The sequence below is a fragment of the Xyrauchen texanus genome, chromosome 13, assembly GCF_025860055.1.
Source record: "Xyrauchen texanus isolate HMW12.3.18 chromosome 13, RBS_HiC_50CHRs, whole genome shotgun sequence".
Classification (NCBI taxonomy): domain Eukaryota; kingdom Metazoa; phylum Chordata; class Actinopteri; order Cypriniformes; family Catostomidae; genus Xyrauchen; species Xyrauchen texanus.
This window is the reverse complement of record NC_068288.1, coordinates 5,033,161-5,049,333: the sequence shown is the minus strand read 5'-3', so window position 1 is coordinate 5,049,333 and position 16,173 is coordinate 5,033,161. Positions and strand designations below refer to the sequence as shown.

The following is a 16,173-nucleotide window of genomic DNA, read 5'->3' as shown; positions in this document are numbered from 1 at the left end:
CAGATTCCAAATGCAAATAGCACACTTGAAATTAACTCTGGACCTTTTATCTGCTCCTTGTAAATGGGAAAATGAGGGAATAACACACAACTGGCCATGGAAAAGCTGAGCAGCCAATTGTCCCATTACTTTTGGTCCCTTAAAAAGTGGGAGGCACATATACAAACTGTTGTAATTCCTACACCGTTCACCTGATTTGGATGTAAATACCCTCAAATTAAAGCTGAAAGTCTGCAGTTAAAGCACATCCTGTTAGTTTCATTTCAAATCCATTGTGGTGGTGTATAGAGCCAAAAAGATTAGAATTGTGTTGATGTCCCAATATTTATGGACCTGACTGTAGTGCATTTTAACAGTACCATATTTTTGGTAGTATTGTTTCAGGAATTAGTATAGAAAGTGGTTTATTTAGATTCTCATGTTCTATTATTTTTTATTGTTCCTTCAACACAGTACAGAGAAAAGATTACCATACAATTAGTTGATGGGTGAGTGAAGGAATAACATATCAAATTGAACAAAGAACAAGGAAGAACAAAGTAAGCCAGAAAAGACTAAATAAATTAAAGACAAAAAGAAAAGAAAACAAATATATGAAATAAAAAAATAAAGAGGTGATTGAAAGAAAATAATAATTTACACATCATTTAAGGTAAAAAGTTAAGTTTAAAACCAGTCCAAATTTTAATTGTTCTAAATGCTTCTTTTTTTTTTTGTTAAAATATATATTTCACCCAAAAATAATTTACTCACCCTCATGTCATCCCAGATGTGTACAACTTTGTTTCTTCTGCAGAACACAAATTAAAATTTTTAGAAGAATACCTTAGCTCTGTTGGTCCATACAATGCAATTGAATGGTGAACAAAACATTGAAGCTCCAAAAGCACTTAAAGGCAGCATAAAATCACTCTAGTGGTTAGGGGAATCCATGTCTTCAGGAGAGATATGATAGGTTTGGTGAGAAAGAGATACATATTTAATTCCTTTTTTACTATAAATCTCCACTTTTACTTTGACTTCCACATTCTTCTTCTTTTGTTTGTTGGCGACACACTCTTCGTGCATATTGCCACCTACTGGTCAAAGGTGGAGATTTATAGTAAAACAGAACTTTATCTGTTTCTCACCCCCACCTATCAAATCACTTCAGAAGATATGGATTTAACAACTGGAGAGTTATGGATTATCTGTATGATGGCTTTATGTGATTTTGAAGCTTCAATGATCTGGTCACCATTGACTTGCTTGGAATGGACCAACTATTGAACCAAAATGGACCAAAATTTCCATTTTAGGGTGAACTGTCCCTTTAACAGTGAGTGATGCAATATTTAAACAATGTTTCATCTCTTTTTAGAATACAGAGAAAATAGGCTTACTGTTCCTCGTTAAAGTGTAATGGCATGATCTACTCTCATTTTCGTCAGGACCACCATCACTGACCGTGACTGACTGGCCCCTGCACGGAACGCCCCATCTCCACGGTCACGCGCCTGCGCGCTCCCCACCGCCACACGTGACGTCAGACAGCAGCATGGCGGCCAAGGTGACTCCCGCTACACTCAATTTCACTTAAAACATGTTTTCTGTTATGTTTTTAGCTGTCGGCTTTCAATTGCAGTGGGTGATTATTTGTGGCGTAGAGGTGGAAAGACGATTTATTTAGATGTATAAAGAACGTGAGGTATGTTTTAACGAACCGGCGCGAGCATCACTGAGCTTGGCACGCTCGTGCAGATCTCGCGCCGAGACTGTGACTGAATTCAGTGTGTGTGAAGACCACAAATGCCATTAAAATGTGCTAATGAGTGCATATTAGCTCTTTAACCGTCTCTTCTGTTGTTAGAGATATGCCTTTGTTTAGAAAGTGTAGTCAGCGAAAAGTGTAGTGAGCTAGTTCATTTTATTTTACGTTATGATGCGACCCTATGTATTCATGTTTGTGATGATTCAATTTTAGGGCTTATTTTGGCTTTTTAGTGCAAGCTGCATTCTGTAAACTGTGGTTCTGTTTGTTTGGCAAATATTCACTTTGATATTTGTTTCCAGAAATGCTCTTAATGTTGAATGTGCCCTAAATATTTAAGCGAAGGTTTGAGAATTAATATAGTTTAGACTGCTAGAAAAGGTCTTGTTCCTGACTAATTGATATTGAGGTTCTCTTGTTGTCATTGTTGCTCTTAAGGACAAGTGATGTCATAGATGCAGGTTAATAAGTGAGGTTGACCCACACAAGACATTGCAGTAGATATTATTGTGCTGATTTTATTTAACCTAATTATTGGTGATTTGAATGTTTGTATTCATAATCAAGCTCTCCGTATTTTTATTCAGTGCTGTTGTCGTTTTACAGGTGCAGTCAACCAAAAGGGCTGACCCCATTGAACTAAAGGTCATCTTTCAAAAGGTAAGACCAATTGTCAAAAATATATAATTGTATAGCTTCATTTTGGCATAATATAAGTTTACAGTGGTTTATGTTTTTATAACTAAAGTGAATGTCATTAAGCAGCTCTGATCTTGAACAAGGAGTTCCTCGTGTAACCTTAGAAGTAAAAGTGGATCAGCATGACATTGTTTGGTCTGTCATTAAATCTTTAGTTCCTTAGTCACACTGGTTTCTTTGTTGCTGTTGTCTGTGAAGTTAGGACATTTACTAAAGAACGCCAAGCACACTTAAAGGTATAGTACTCCCAAAAATGACAATTCTCATCATTTACTCTCCCTCAGGCCAACTCAGATGTGAATAACTATCTTCTACAGAAGTGATATCATAGATGAGTGGTATCATACCATATCAGAAGTGATATCATAGATGAGTGGTGGTGGCGTAGTGGCTAAAGCACAGGGCTGTTAATCAGAAGGTTGTTGGTTCGAACCCCACGGCCACCACCATTGTGCCCTTGAGCAAGGCACTTAACTCCAGGTTGTTCCGGGGGGATTGTCCCTGTAATAATTGCACTGTAAGTCGCTTTGGATAAAAACGTCTGCCAAATGCATAAATGTAAATGTAAATAAATGTCTACAGAACATAAATGAAGATTTTTTGAATTTTTCAGCTCTGTAGGTCCATTCAGTGCAAGTGAATGGTGACCAGAAATTTTAAGATCAAAAAAGCAAATAAAGGCAGCATAAAATTAATCAATATGACTCCAGTGGTTTAATCCATGTCTGCTGAAGTGATCTAATTGATTTTGGGTGAGAACAGAGGCACGATTTTTAGGCACAATCATGATATCAAGCTAGATTACACTTTGTAGTGCTTGCGTAGGGTGCTAGATCAGAGATTCTTTTAATTACTGAATAACGTCAACTAGAGTGTTTCAACAGTAAGTCACCGTTTGTAGATACCATACAAAATGAATTGGGAAAGCCATAAACTGACACCTACCTGTCGCAAAATTGTCTGTTATCTCTGATAACACAGCAATTTTATTGTAGTAAACTCCACACATAATTCATTCCAAAAGGATTGTTTAGTGTAAAACATGTTGAAGATTAGCGGATATGCGGTCGGTTGTGCCTAGTTACGTTGATATCATTAACTACTTTAAGTTATGACATCCAACAATAACACAAGTTAACCCTGAAATAAAGTATTACTTAAGAAAACATAAATGGTTGTTGTTCTCCATCTGGATCACACGATTTGGTAATTTTTATATTGTATCTTGAGACAAGAAACAAAAAACAGGCAATCAGAATCATCAGGCCGCCACCCAGTGGTTGCTCAGGAAAACTGTGGATAGTGCAAAAAGGTGTTACGCTTTGGACTGTTTTCTCCCAAAACCGATTGGATCACTTCAGAACACAGATTAAACCACTGGAGTCGTATGGATTACTTTTATGCTGCATTTATGTGCTTTTTGGAGCTTTGACGCTTCGGTCAAAATTCATTTGCATTGAGAGCTGAGATATTGTTCTAAAAACCTTTATTCGTGTTCTGCAGAAGAAAGTAATTTGTACACATCTGGGATGGCATGAGAGTGAGTAAATAATGAGAACTTTTGGGTGAACTATCCCTTTAAATTATTGTTTACAAGACTGAAAAAAAAGAATATCCCTTATTCTTGACACTGTATATTAAAGATAATTTTGTAAAAATCCAAATAACTTTACAGATCTTTATTGTAAAGGGTTTAAACAATGTTTTCCATGCTTGTTCAATGAACCATAAACAATTAATGAACATGCACCTGTGGAACAGTCATTAAGACTAACAGCTTACAGATTGTAAGCATTTAAGGTCACAGTTATAAAAACTTAGGACACTAAAGAGACCTTTCTACTGACTCTGACAAAAGAAAGATGCCCAGGGTCCCTGCTCATCTGCATGAACAGTATTTCATGCAGATGGCATGCTGTAGGGCTGAAAGGATTAGTCTACGTTATCGACAACGTCAACAAACAAAAAAATATGTAATTGTCGAATAGTCGTTTGATCTCATTTAACGTAACATGAGATCATATGAAACTCTAATGATGACGCGAGAGGAGCACAGCAGCTCGCGCCTAACTAAGGAGTCTAAACTTTACTCTAAACGTTCCAAACAGCTTCAGGTGATGTAGATCTCAAAATATAACAGAATTATAATGGAAAAATGCAAAATAAGGAAATACAGATGCACTGTAATCGTGAAATAAAGCAGAGCCGGATCTGGCATTCCACTTAAGCAAAACCTTCATGTCAGAGCATCTAAAAAGCAAACAACCTGGCATTATATCTTTAATTCATCCTTTATTATAGTTCAAATAATAAGGAAGTGTATCATAAACAAAATACAAAAATGGCATTTCTCTCTGTGGTCAGCGCCACGGTTATTAGTCGCGTGTAGGGGAGATATTGAAACTGCACCCTCTGGCGCAGGGACACCTGTCCCTCGTGCATGTTTTTGTAGCTAGGTTAATAATGTGATAGATTGCGACGTATTGAATCATAATATACTGTAGCCTATGTGTCACGTGTGTGTCTTATTGTGAAGTAAATCAGCGATACGCAGCTAGTTTGTTTTTGTGGATCGAAGTGAAAATAAATGTCAGTGAGTGTAGTCTTAGCCCTAGGCTTGTTTTCCAAAAATAATATCTAAAACTCCTTTAAAACAACGTACATTTACATTTGTAGCTATACTGCAGAAGAAAAATATTTTATTGGAGTATGTTGAATACAATATTTAATATTTTAACATTTAAAAAGATACATTTACCTGAGAAGCAACATATAAGATATTTAGACAATATGTGGAAAACAAAACAAAAACTCTTTCAATAGGTTTTTTTGCAGTGAATTTTTACTGAATTAAACGTAAAAAAACATTTCCTTGGAATTCAGTGAACTTCATTTAGAGATATTTTTAAAAGATGATTTTGTCCTCTTTAGTGTTAGTAAGCACGTTTAATACAACCTTTATCGGTTAATAGCTAATGGTAAGTCTAGGCACAAGCTGAATTGTCGGTTAATAGCTAATGGTTAGTCGTTGCAATAATCAGCCAAAATAATCGTTAGTTGCAGCCCTAGCATGTTGCATGGAGGCGTGGTGAGACAGCTCTGCAGGGAGACAGGAAAGACGGCTGATTGTCCTCGCAGTGGCAGGCCACGTGTAACAATACCTGATTATCACACCTGCGGGACAGGTACAGGATGACAACAACAACTGCCTGAGTTACACCAGGAACGCACAATCCCTCCATCAGTGCTCAGACTGTCCGCAATAGGCTGAGAGAGGCTGGACTGAGGACTTGTAGGCCTGTTGTAAGGCAGGTCCTTACCAGACATCACCGGCAACAACGTTGCCTATGGGCACAAACCCACCTTCGCTGGACCAGACAAGACTGGTAAAAAGATCTCTTCACTGACGAGTCACGGTTTTGTCTCACCAGGCATTGGGAATGCATCATATTTAGACACCGCATTACTTTCCTAAAATCCACACACAACTGCACTGACCCGTCACTCTTAGGGACCAGAACGACTGGGCTGGACAAATCACTGTGGGATTCTTCTATTACTCCCATACCGAGCAATGCAGCTAATTCTTCCCGAATTACTTTTTTCTTGTGCTTGGGAAGTCGGCAGGGATGCTACGTACCTCTACCCTGGGCTTAGTCTCAATGTGGTGCTCTATGACGTTTGTATGACCAGGCAGAGTCCTTGCCACTTGTTGTGTAATTTGGAGCTCGATGTTGGGAGTAATACAAGCTTTTTGTCTACTGGTGAAAATTCCCTTAGCCGAGTGCCCCGTCATAGAGTCGGCTTTGACGTTCTTGAGCTTGGAGTAAATTCTCCCGAGTTAGTTGACCCAAAGTGTGGAGTTTTGTTCTAAGATCAAGAATGTTCTGAATTTTGTTTTGACTGTTTTAACCCTCTGGGGTCTGTGGGTATTTTGGGACCTGGAGAAGTTTTGACATGCCTTGACATTTGTGCTTTTTTCAGTTGCTTAAAAACATATTAATGGCTAAAGTCTAATTACTCTGTATTTAGCACAAACTGGGCAACAATAATATGTGAGCAACATGCATGTACAGGTTTGTAGTTTTGAGAAAATAATGTTTATGCATGGTTTTTGAAAAAACTAAAATTTTAAGTCACTGAAATAAGGTCATATATAGAGTTTTTGCTACAAAATTATGTGAAAACCATCCTGATCACTCATTCATGCAAAACAATATAGTAATTTAACTTTTGTAAGACAATTTTAGTGCTGATAGGTAATATGTGAGGAGGCGTGAACTATCATGAATATGGATGTATTTCACACCTGAGTATACAAAGACCCTCCCCTGGGCCTATCAATCAGGGATAGAGAATGAATGTGAGGAGACTTAATGATCAAAATCAAGTTTTAAGTTAAAAGAAGTAATCTGACTATATATTTTCTTTACATAAAGACTTGACTTAATTTTAGACCTACACTACCATTTAAAAGAACTCTCTTCTGCTCACCAAGACTGGATTTATTTGATCCAAAATACAGAAACAACATTGCTATTCTGAACTCTTTTTACAATTTAAAAGAACGGTTTTCTATTTGAATATATTGTAAAATGCAATTTGTGATCAAAGCTGAATTTTCAGTATCATTACTGCAGTCTTCAATGTCACATGATCCTTCAGAAATCATAAGATGGTGATTTTCTAATATGGGCATATTTAAAGTGCATTTTGCTCATTTAACCTGAACACATATTTGCAAGCACAAGCTTTGTTGATGATAATGAGGCATTTTAAACACTAGATAAAATATAATCTAAACATTCATATTATTTTTATATCATATTACATATCATATTTATATCATACAGCATACAATTTACATGTAGATGTATACATAAAATAGCATGTTAACTAATGAAAACTAATTGACTTACTCGTCTGAAATTGTATTTTTAGCTGGATCAAATCTCTCTTCAAAATACAAACGTTCATCGGTGTCCCACTCTTCTTCTGAGGAAAATGTTAAATCTTCCATAATATCCTGGAGCTTTCTCGTCTGTGTATCGTTGCAAACGCGCAGAAAAATGAATGAAATGTGTTCATTCACAGTCGGGGGCCTGTACATTTGCATTGATCGTCTCAGCACATCGCTTTGTTTCAAACAGATTGCATTGCAGGAGAATATTTGTTTTAAATTTAAATTGTTTTATTTAAAAGTAGACATTTTAAGCTTTCTTTAGACATACGTTTCATGTTTGTGTGATAAGTATTCGTGTTGTTTCAGTTTCGTGACGGGTTTCTGAAATATGCTCGTGAACACAGAGACTGCTGAAAGCTCACCCTTTTTATTTTCTTTATTTTAAAAAAGCACAAGATTTTGTTGTTATTGTGAGTGTACACAAATAAAAGTAGACCCTTTATAGTCTCTAATGATGTCTTACACTTATCTGTATACCCAAAAATGGAGTATTTTAAATTGTTTCTGCTGTAATGACGAAAATATCCTGCAGGACGTGTCGGCGCGTCCGTCGACCCCAGAGGGTTAAGGTCCCTCCTCCCAAGCTTCCCTCATGATGTCAAGCACACTGCACGACTGATGCCTATACAGCAGCTCGAATGGGGAAAACCCTGTGGAGGCTTGGGGAACCTCTCGAACTGCGAATAACAGGGGTTCGAGCCACTTATTCCAATTCCTAGCATCCTTGTGCATGAACTTACAAATCATTTTTCAAGGTTTTATTAAATCGTTCCACCAACCCATCTGTTTGAGGATGATAAACACTGGTACGAATTGATTTAATACCCAATAATTCATACAGTTTACTTAGTGTATGTGACAAATGTAGTGCCATAATCAGTGAGGATTTCTTTCAGAATCCCCACTCGTGAGATTATTCTGAAGAGTGCCTCCTCAACACTATGTGCTGAGATGTTGCTCAGAGGAACTGCTTCCAGATATCGCGTTGCATAGTCCACCAGAACTAATACATAGTGATGCCCACATGCTGTCTGTTCTAATGGCCTGACGAGGTCTATGCCAAATGTTTCAAAAGGGACTTTGATTAGCAGTAGAGGGCGCAATGGTGCTTTTGAGGGTGGCCGATAGATTCTTCAGCTGACATTCACGGCATGCCGCACACACCTTGCGTACATCCCCGTGAATGCCCAGCCAATATAAACGGGCCATTATATGGTTCAATATTTTTCCCTGTCCCAAGTGTCCTGCCATTAGATAGAGCTGCCTGGAATAACATTCCCCAACTGCTCTTTGGTTCTAACAACTGGGTTGCATTTTGTTTTGTCTGAGTGTCCTCTGTCACTCTACAACCGATCCTTAATTATTGCAAAATACAGATATGCGAGTGCAATGTCTGGCTGAAGGTATTGACCATCAATCACTTTAACCTGATCAAATTCTTGCCTACGGGTCACGTCTTGCATCTGCTCCAGAGTGAAATCCCCTGCAGGGAATCCTCTAAGGACTGGGAAAGCCGGCACTTCCCCCTCCCTTACGTCATCCTGACGTGGAGCTGACGTAGGTTGCCCTGGCTACGCCTCCCCAGCCATTGAATCGCAAACCACACACTGAGACACTTTGTTACAGGACCTATCCACACAAGTCAGGAACCTGGACTAAAGTTTCCAAAGAGCATAGAGAGAGAGGGGTTAGTGGTAGTTGGGCAGACCCCAGGAGATGAAGCTTACAAAGCTCAAGCAGGGCTTGATTTTGGGTGTGCTGCATGTTGGTGAGGGATTGGTGACTCTGACCAAAGGTGAGGACTCCATATTGGCGTACACTTCCTCCAAAAATCCCGGGTTTCGACACCAGTGTAACAAGGTTCTTTATATATTGCCAAGAAGGAAGCGGAAAAAAGGAAACTTTGGGTTGTATTTTCACACTCAATAGATAAATACTTCTTTTCAACATAGTCTTCCCAAACACATTAACATGCCGAAACACACAGGAAATGCTTGCCAGTCTCCCTCTCCCCACCTCTGCTGTTCTCTTTTTAGCTTTCCCCAGCATTCCTGCAACGATTAGATCAACATTTAAATGAAGATGGTGATTAATCTTAAAGTCTTTTTGTTTTTTACCCAACCCTAGTAAACTTTGCAGTTGTGTTTATTGTTTTCCCTCAGTATGCCAGTGTTGCGGATAAGGATGGAGAGCGGTACATGACACCCAATGATTTCGTGCAGAGGTATTTGGGTCTCCACACGCAGCTCCATTTCAACCCTAAAACTGTCCAACTGCTCGCTGGTGTCGCTGACACCACAAAAGATGGGTGAGATGGTGTATTCTTTCCCTGTCACTGTGTCATTGAAAGCTCCTTACGAGACTGCAGGTACCATGTAAATGTGACTCATGTGCTTAGGGGTGGGCAATATGACGAAAATCTTACATCAAGATATGAGTGATTTTTATATCACGATAACAATATATATAACAATATAGTAACCTTATTATAATGCCTATTTTATAAATGAAAACTACTTCCTCTTTATTTGGAACAAGACAAACAATGTCAATGTTATTAAATAAATAATAAATAAAACAAATCCAAATTAGTATGCCACATATCAGTTTGAAATATTGTTGACTATTATTATTATAAACTTTCCTCAAGAAACTTATGATCTTCTCAAAACAATGTGACAATGAAAATAAAACATTAGTTAAAAAAATTCCAACAGAAAAAGCACTATGAAGGGTACTACATTTGATTGGGCGGCTGCAGAAAAATTATCTATGTGGGAAAAACCCTGTCCATATTTCTTAAATTCTCTCAGTAATGCGTGAAGCCCTGCCCACAGATAGAGAAGCCCACGTTGTGCACATGGACATTTACATATCACAATATACACAATATAGCAAACTCTCGATCGATTGATAAGTATAATATGTATCATCATATCACCCAACCCTACGTGTGCTATATTCGATGTCTTCTGAAGCCAAGGAAACAGACCAAAATTATATCATTGGTCACCTTTGCTAAAGCTCTGAAGTTACTAGTCTAGTTAATGTCAGTAACATTTAGGGTAGGGTATCAATACAGATTTCCTGATTTGATTCGATTACAAGCTTTCGATTAGTTATAATGTCCATTTTGCTTCCATTTCAAAGAAATTATCTCTCAGCCAATGCCGTTGATTAAACCGGGAACCTTCTAATTTTCAAAATTGACAAGCGTGCCCAAACTATGAAATTCAATTTATATTTATTAAACCAATATGATAATTAGCACGTATATAACACAAATAAACTTTAAAGTAAAAGATCGATCGTAGGATTTTACGAATTGATATAGAAATTGTTCAAATGATGATTTAATCTGAAAATCAATATTTTTATCTGGCCCAATTTTTATTTTGGTGGAACTAACCCTTTAATAATGTATTAAAGGTAACTGTAAATAAGAAAATATTGTTAGAAGTTAAGGTTGTACTTGTCTGACTGTGTGTCAATGAGAGAAGGAGAAATAGAAATGCCTGTTCAGCCATAGTGATGTTTTTAATTTCTTCTTTCTCTCTTTGCATTCAGACTGATCTCGTTCCAGGAGTTTCTGGCCTTTGAGTCCATTCTATGTGTGCCAGATGCTCTCTTCATTGTGGCCTTCCAGCTGTTTGACAAGACTGGCACTGGTGACGTGTCCTTTGGTAAGAGAGATGTGTGTTTGTGTTGCTTGTGCTGCTGTGCTTTCTGGACAGAATAGAATGCCTTCATTGTTATAGAGTTTAAAAGATTTTTACTTATATAATGAGCTACACTCACATTCTTTCAGCACTTCTACTGCACATTTACATATATGGACAAATGATACACAAATACATGCTACACTCGACTTATTTTCCTGTACAGAGTTAGCTGATCATAATGTAGTTATGTGAAACAAACAAGCACACAATGTCATTCATTCACACACACACGTTCATGTATTCAGTAGAGCTTTAAAACACTCATCATTGCTGCGGTGCCTGTTATGCGATGCTGGAGTGTAAATCTGTATGTTTGTGTGTATTTACAGAGAACGTGCGTGATATTTTCAGTCAGACGACTGTGCACCATCACATCCCTTTTAACTGGGACTGTGAGTTCATCCGCTTGCATTTCGGCAATGGCAGAAACAAACGCCTCAGCTACCTAGAGTTCAGTCAGTTCCTGCAGGTAACACACACACACTTTTAAGGGGGCACTCAATTTGTTATGTTATACTGGCCAATACCAGAGTGGTCTAGGACGTACAGTAGGGCTGGGTGATATGGCAAAAAATATTATCACAATATTCTTTTTCATATCATTCTAAATCGATATTTATCACGATATTCAATCACATTTGCACATTGCACCTTGTTTTTTCATTTCCAGAAAAAGAAGAGAAAGCTAAATCCTAAATAGTCTTTACAAAACTGCTTTGGGGACCAGACACAGCCAATGTAGTGGTGTCTGAGGGATCTTCTGTGAAAATATTACAATATTTTATAGAGTTTATCAATTGAGTGCAGATGGATATGAATGTATAAGATGATCTGTTCATTTTGAATCATAATGAAGGTATATATATATATATAAGTTTATTTTGAATTTTTTTACATTAAAATCTATTTTTATCCTTAATATTTCTTTACATACAGATATCCAAGTATGGGGGCATATAAGCCCTTGTGACTGAGGAATGATACTGTATGGCGGTTCAGGGGTATCTCCAAAGAGAAACCTTTGAAAATGTAAAAGTCTGAATGGACCATTTTTCTATTTTCATTAAAGTGGAAAGACTAGGCTACAAACTAGATATTGCTTTGTCTTTCATCCTTGTCAGAGATGATGAAATCTGAATAATTTCACAAAATTAGAACAGAAATCTATTTGTTTATTATTAAAGGCTTGGAACATGCTGATTAATACAACTACATTTTGAAAGTAAAAACTTTATGGTCTAAAGGTGCTCTGGAAACATGCACCTCATGTTTACTCGCATGTGGGAAAAGAGGAAGCGAGTGCGGACCGGGACAGGGCATCAGTGAAGTGTGTTTCAGTGCTAGAGAAAAATATTCAAGAATACAGCGCAGAAAGATCAGATACGATATAACCGGCACTGTTGTTTTTTCGCGCTGCTCACTAGAGACGATGAGCGGGCGTAACCGTCGTCAAATCAATCTGGGGTCCGGATCTGGAAAGCGGTGACCTGCGTGCTTCCAGTGGAAACATATGACAAGAAAGCCAAACTGCTGGCGTTTTTAGCAACACGCATGTCTCCATGATATCATAGAGTTTTTTTATCGCGATAAATATTTATATTGTTTTATTGCCCATCCCTAACCTACAGTATACTGACAGTAAATGTATTCCACTAGCAAAAATGTGATGGTAGTGTCATTACTGGGATTTATTTTATTAACGACTTTTACTGGACCACTGATATGTTTCTTTATCTCAAATGGTACATCATTTTAAACATCCTTAAAAATTTAAAGTACAATTTATTTCTTTATTTGTAAAACTTCTGAATGAGGAAAAAACAACATTTTAAATGCACAATATATCACTGACAATGTCAGTATTTGCAAATATTAGTGGAGCTTTTTGCATTCAGCATTGGCCTATATTGGAAACATAGTATTGCAGAAAATTTAAAAAAAAATCTTCACATACAGTGTATTTGGTCCAATTCAAACAGCCAATTATTTTTGTCTTTTCCATGTTTAAAAAATATTAAACAGTTATACATTTATTCTACTTGACATTTTGATGCAGCATTTCAGTGTGTAATATTCTAGCTCAGGCAGTTAATGTGATTGCTAACCATTTCTGGTGTTGGTTATTAGCCGCAACGCAAAAATAATTATCTGTTTCAGGCAACATGTATATATCTGTGCTCTCTTGTCTCTTATAAAAAAAAACTCTGATTTCTATGTTTTTTTCTCTTGCTTTGTTGTCACAGGAGCTGCAGTTGGAACATGCTCGACAGGCCTTCGCACAGAAAGACAAGGTCAAGATTGGTGCCATTTCAGGCCTGGACTTTAGTGACATCATGTCCACCATCAGACACCACATGCTCACACCTTTTGTGGAGGAAAACCTGGTCTCTGTAAGTGTGCAACACTTTTTTCCTTTTTTTTAATTTTTATAGTTATTTGGATATAGTCTGTTGTAGTGTTGTCAAGAGTACCAGTACTTCGGTACCAAGTCGGTACTAAAATAAAAAAAGATGTAATTATACCAATGTTTCTGCAGTACCAGTAGTACCGAGCACCGTCTCAATCCGGTACCAGTGCGCAGTATGACTGACACACGACTGCTTTAAAATGCTCACAGTGCATTTTGAAAGTGTGCTGTTACTTGTACACTGAAATGGACAATTAATAAAATTAAAATCATGACATGTTTTATTGTGATTTATTAAACTTCTAACGGCTGCAATCTTACGGTGGATGAGCTGCATACTTTAAATAAATCTGACCGCTCATCCACTACAAACTTCCACAGTCATTGAAAATCATTTGCATTGTATCAGATGGCAAAACTGTAGGGCTGAACGATTTTGGAAAATAATGTAATAGCGATTTTTTTTATTTATATATATATATATTTTTTTTACCAATATTGCGAATGCGATTTAATATTCGATTATTTTTGAAGCGCTACCATCTGTATTATTCAACAAAGACAAGCAATAAATCATTGTATATTATGAACAAAACAATATTAGATTAAGATTAGATTAAACATAAACTGTTCTTTCCTGTAGGCCAGGCCTATATTTTATTATGAAATTAGGTGATGCATGAATTGATATGAAGTAGTTAAATAAAAATGTCAATCACCGTATCAATTGTCAATGTCAATTGACTGATTTGTTGAACTTCCAGCCTTGTAAACATGTATTAATTATCATGACAACATAAAGCACTGACAAATAAGCCTGTTGTAAACATTAATATGAAAGTCAGTGACAAATTACACAAACTAAAGTGCAGATTGTAGAAATATAAAAACAAATCTTTACCACACTCTGTATTATTCAGATAATTCAAAGTCACTAATAAACGGAGATCCCAGCTGACAAGCCCCTCTCTCAGGCCGGATGCAATATTTTCCCTTGTCTGGTCATCTGGGAAGTAGGTAGTTTTAAGGCAGTGATCTTTGAGGTTGTAGTCCTCAGTACTGAAATGCACCGTAAGACTCTGATAGGGCTCCGCTGTACGGCTTGACCACATGTCAGTTGTAGCAGCAAAAAACTAATTTGTTTTCAGCTCCCCTGCGACTCTCTGTTTGCATTTTTTGTGTATGGCGACCTGGCTAAAATTTGTGCGGGATGGGATTTTGTACTGTGTATCCAGTGTATTTATCAAAGCCGTGAACCCAGGCTTGGTCACCGTACTGAGGGGCATCATATCTTTCGCGATGAACTTTGTTACTGCTTGAGTCATTTCCACATGCTGTTTTGAAGTACTTTCATGTGGAGTTACGCTTAAAAGCAGTAATCAGTGGACAGGGGTCAGTGATCTCTGTCGGGTGGTATTTGGCTTACTTGACAAACTGGGGTATGCTTTTTAGCCATGCAACTATCGTACATAGTTTGTGGTGTTTTTTAATGCTGATACAGGTTAGTAGTGTTGCTTCGTGAGGTAGCAACGTTAGCAAGGCAGGTTTTGCACAATACCTGACGCGGCGCAGCATCTTCTTTTTAAAGCCAAATTAGTCCCACACAACTGACATACTGTTTCTCTTTGACACTAAAGTTTCAACAGTGTCAGGTTCTATCAAGCCTGAAGCCATTATACAACAGGTCAAGGTACAGCTTAGCTTGCCAAGATGATGCTTCCTCTGCAGACTGGTTTACTCTCGCTTGTCACGTGACCAGTATGTAAGCTTTTGAAAGTTTGAGCATTTGCGGTTCAAAAATCTAGTTTTATCATATCGCGATATCGCAAATGCAATTAATCTTTCAGCCTTACAATACAGAACACTTATCCATTCTGAACCACGCAGCACATGTAAAATATATATTTCTATAATTAAAATCACAGCATTAATTTCAGCTCAGCTTTATTTACATTGCATTTAAAACAACAGAGTTGACCAAAGTGCTTCACAGTACAGTTTAAAACATTACATTTTAAAATTACCACATTTACAAACACCAGTAATCTAAAATACAAACAATTCAAAACGGTCTCCTACATTTCATTTGTTAGACTCAAAGGACAGTGTAAATGGATGAGATTTCAGACGTGACTTAAAAGTCTTCAATGATCACACTGGACCATGTATCAAACTGTTTATCCGGTAAAGTGAAGCTTCTGGCAAAAAACACGTCATAATAACAGCACGATTCAAAACACAGTGCATCCGGAAAGTATTCATAGCCCTTCACTTTTTCCACATTTTGTTATGTTACAGCCTTTTTTGATTAAATTACCAAAATTTATTAAATTAATTATTTTCCTCAAAATTCTACAAACAAAACCCCTTAATGACAACTTGAAAGAAGTTTGTTTGAAATTTTTGCAAATTTATAAATAAAAAAAATCACATGTACATAAGTATTCACAGCCTTTGCAATGACGCTCAAAATTGAGCTCAGGTGCATCCTGTGTCCACTGATCATCCTTGAGATGTTTCTACAACTTGATTGGAGTCCATCTGTGGTAAATTCAGTTGATTGGACATGATTTGGAAAGGTACACACCTGTCTATATAAGGTCCCACAGTTGTCAGTGCATATCAGAGCACA

General features: G+C 37.3%; 1 protein-coding gene across 1 annotated transcript in view; it reads left to right on the top strand.

Annotated features, from left to right (window-relative positions):
- Positions 1-1,529: 1,529 nt before the first annotated feature.
- LOC127653945 (electrogenic aspartate/glutamate antiporter SLC25A12, mitochondrial-like) overlaps positions 1,530-16,173 on the top strand; it is a 46,609-nt gene continuing 31,965 nt past the window's right edge. The window contains exons 1-6 of the mRNA XM_052140819.1: positions 1,530-1,549; positions 2,357-2,410; positions 9,575-9,720; positions 10,980-11,095; positions 11,464-11,603; positions 13,378-13,524. Coding sequence (XP_051996779.1) covers positions 1,538-1,549; positions 2,357-2,410; positions 9,575-9,720; positions 10,980-11,095; positions 11,464-11,603; positions 13,378-13,524 — 615 coding nt within the window. The 5' untranslated portion in view covers positions 1,530-1,537. The remainder of the gene's footprint in view (positions 1,550-2,356; positions 2,411-9,574; positions 9,721-10,979; positions 11,096-11,463; positions 11,604-13,377; positions 13,525-16,173) is intronic.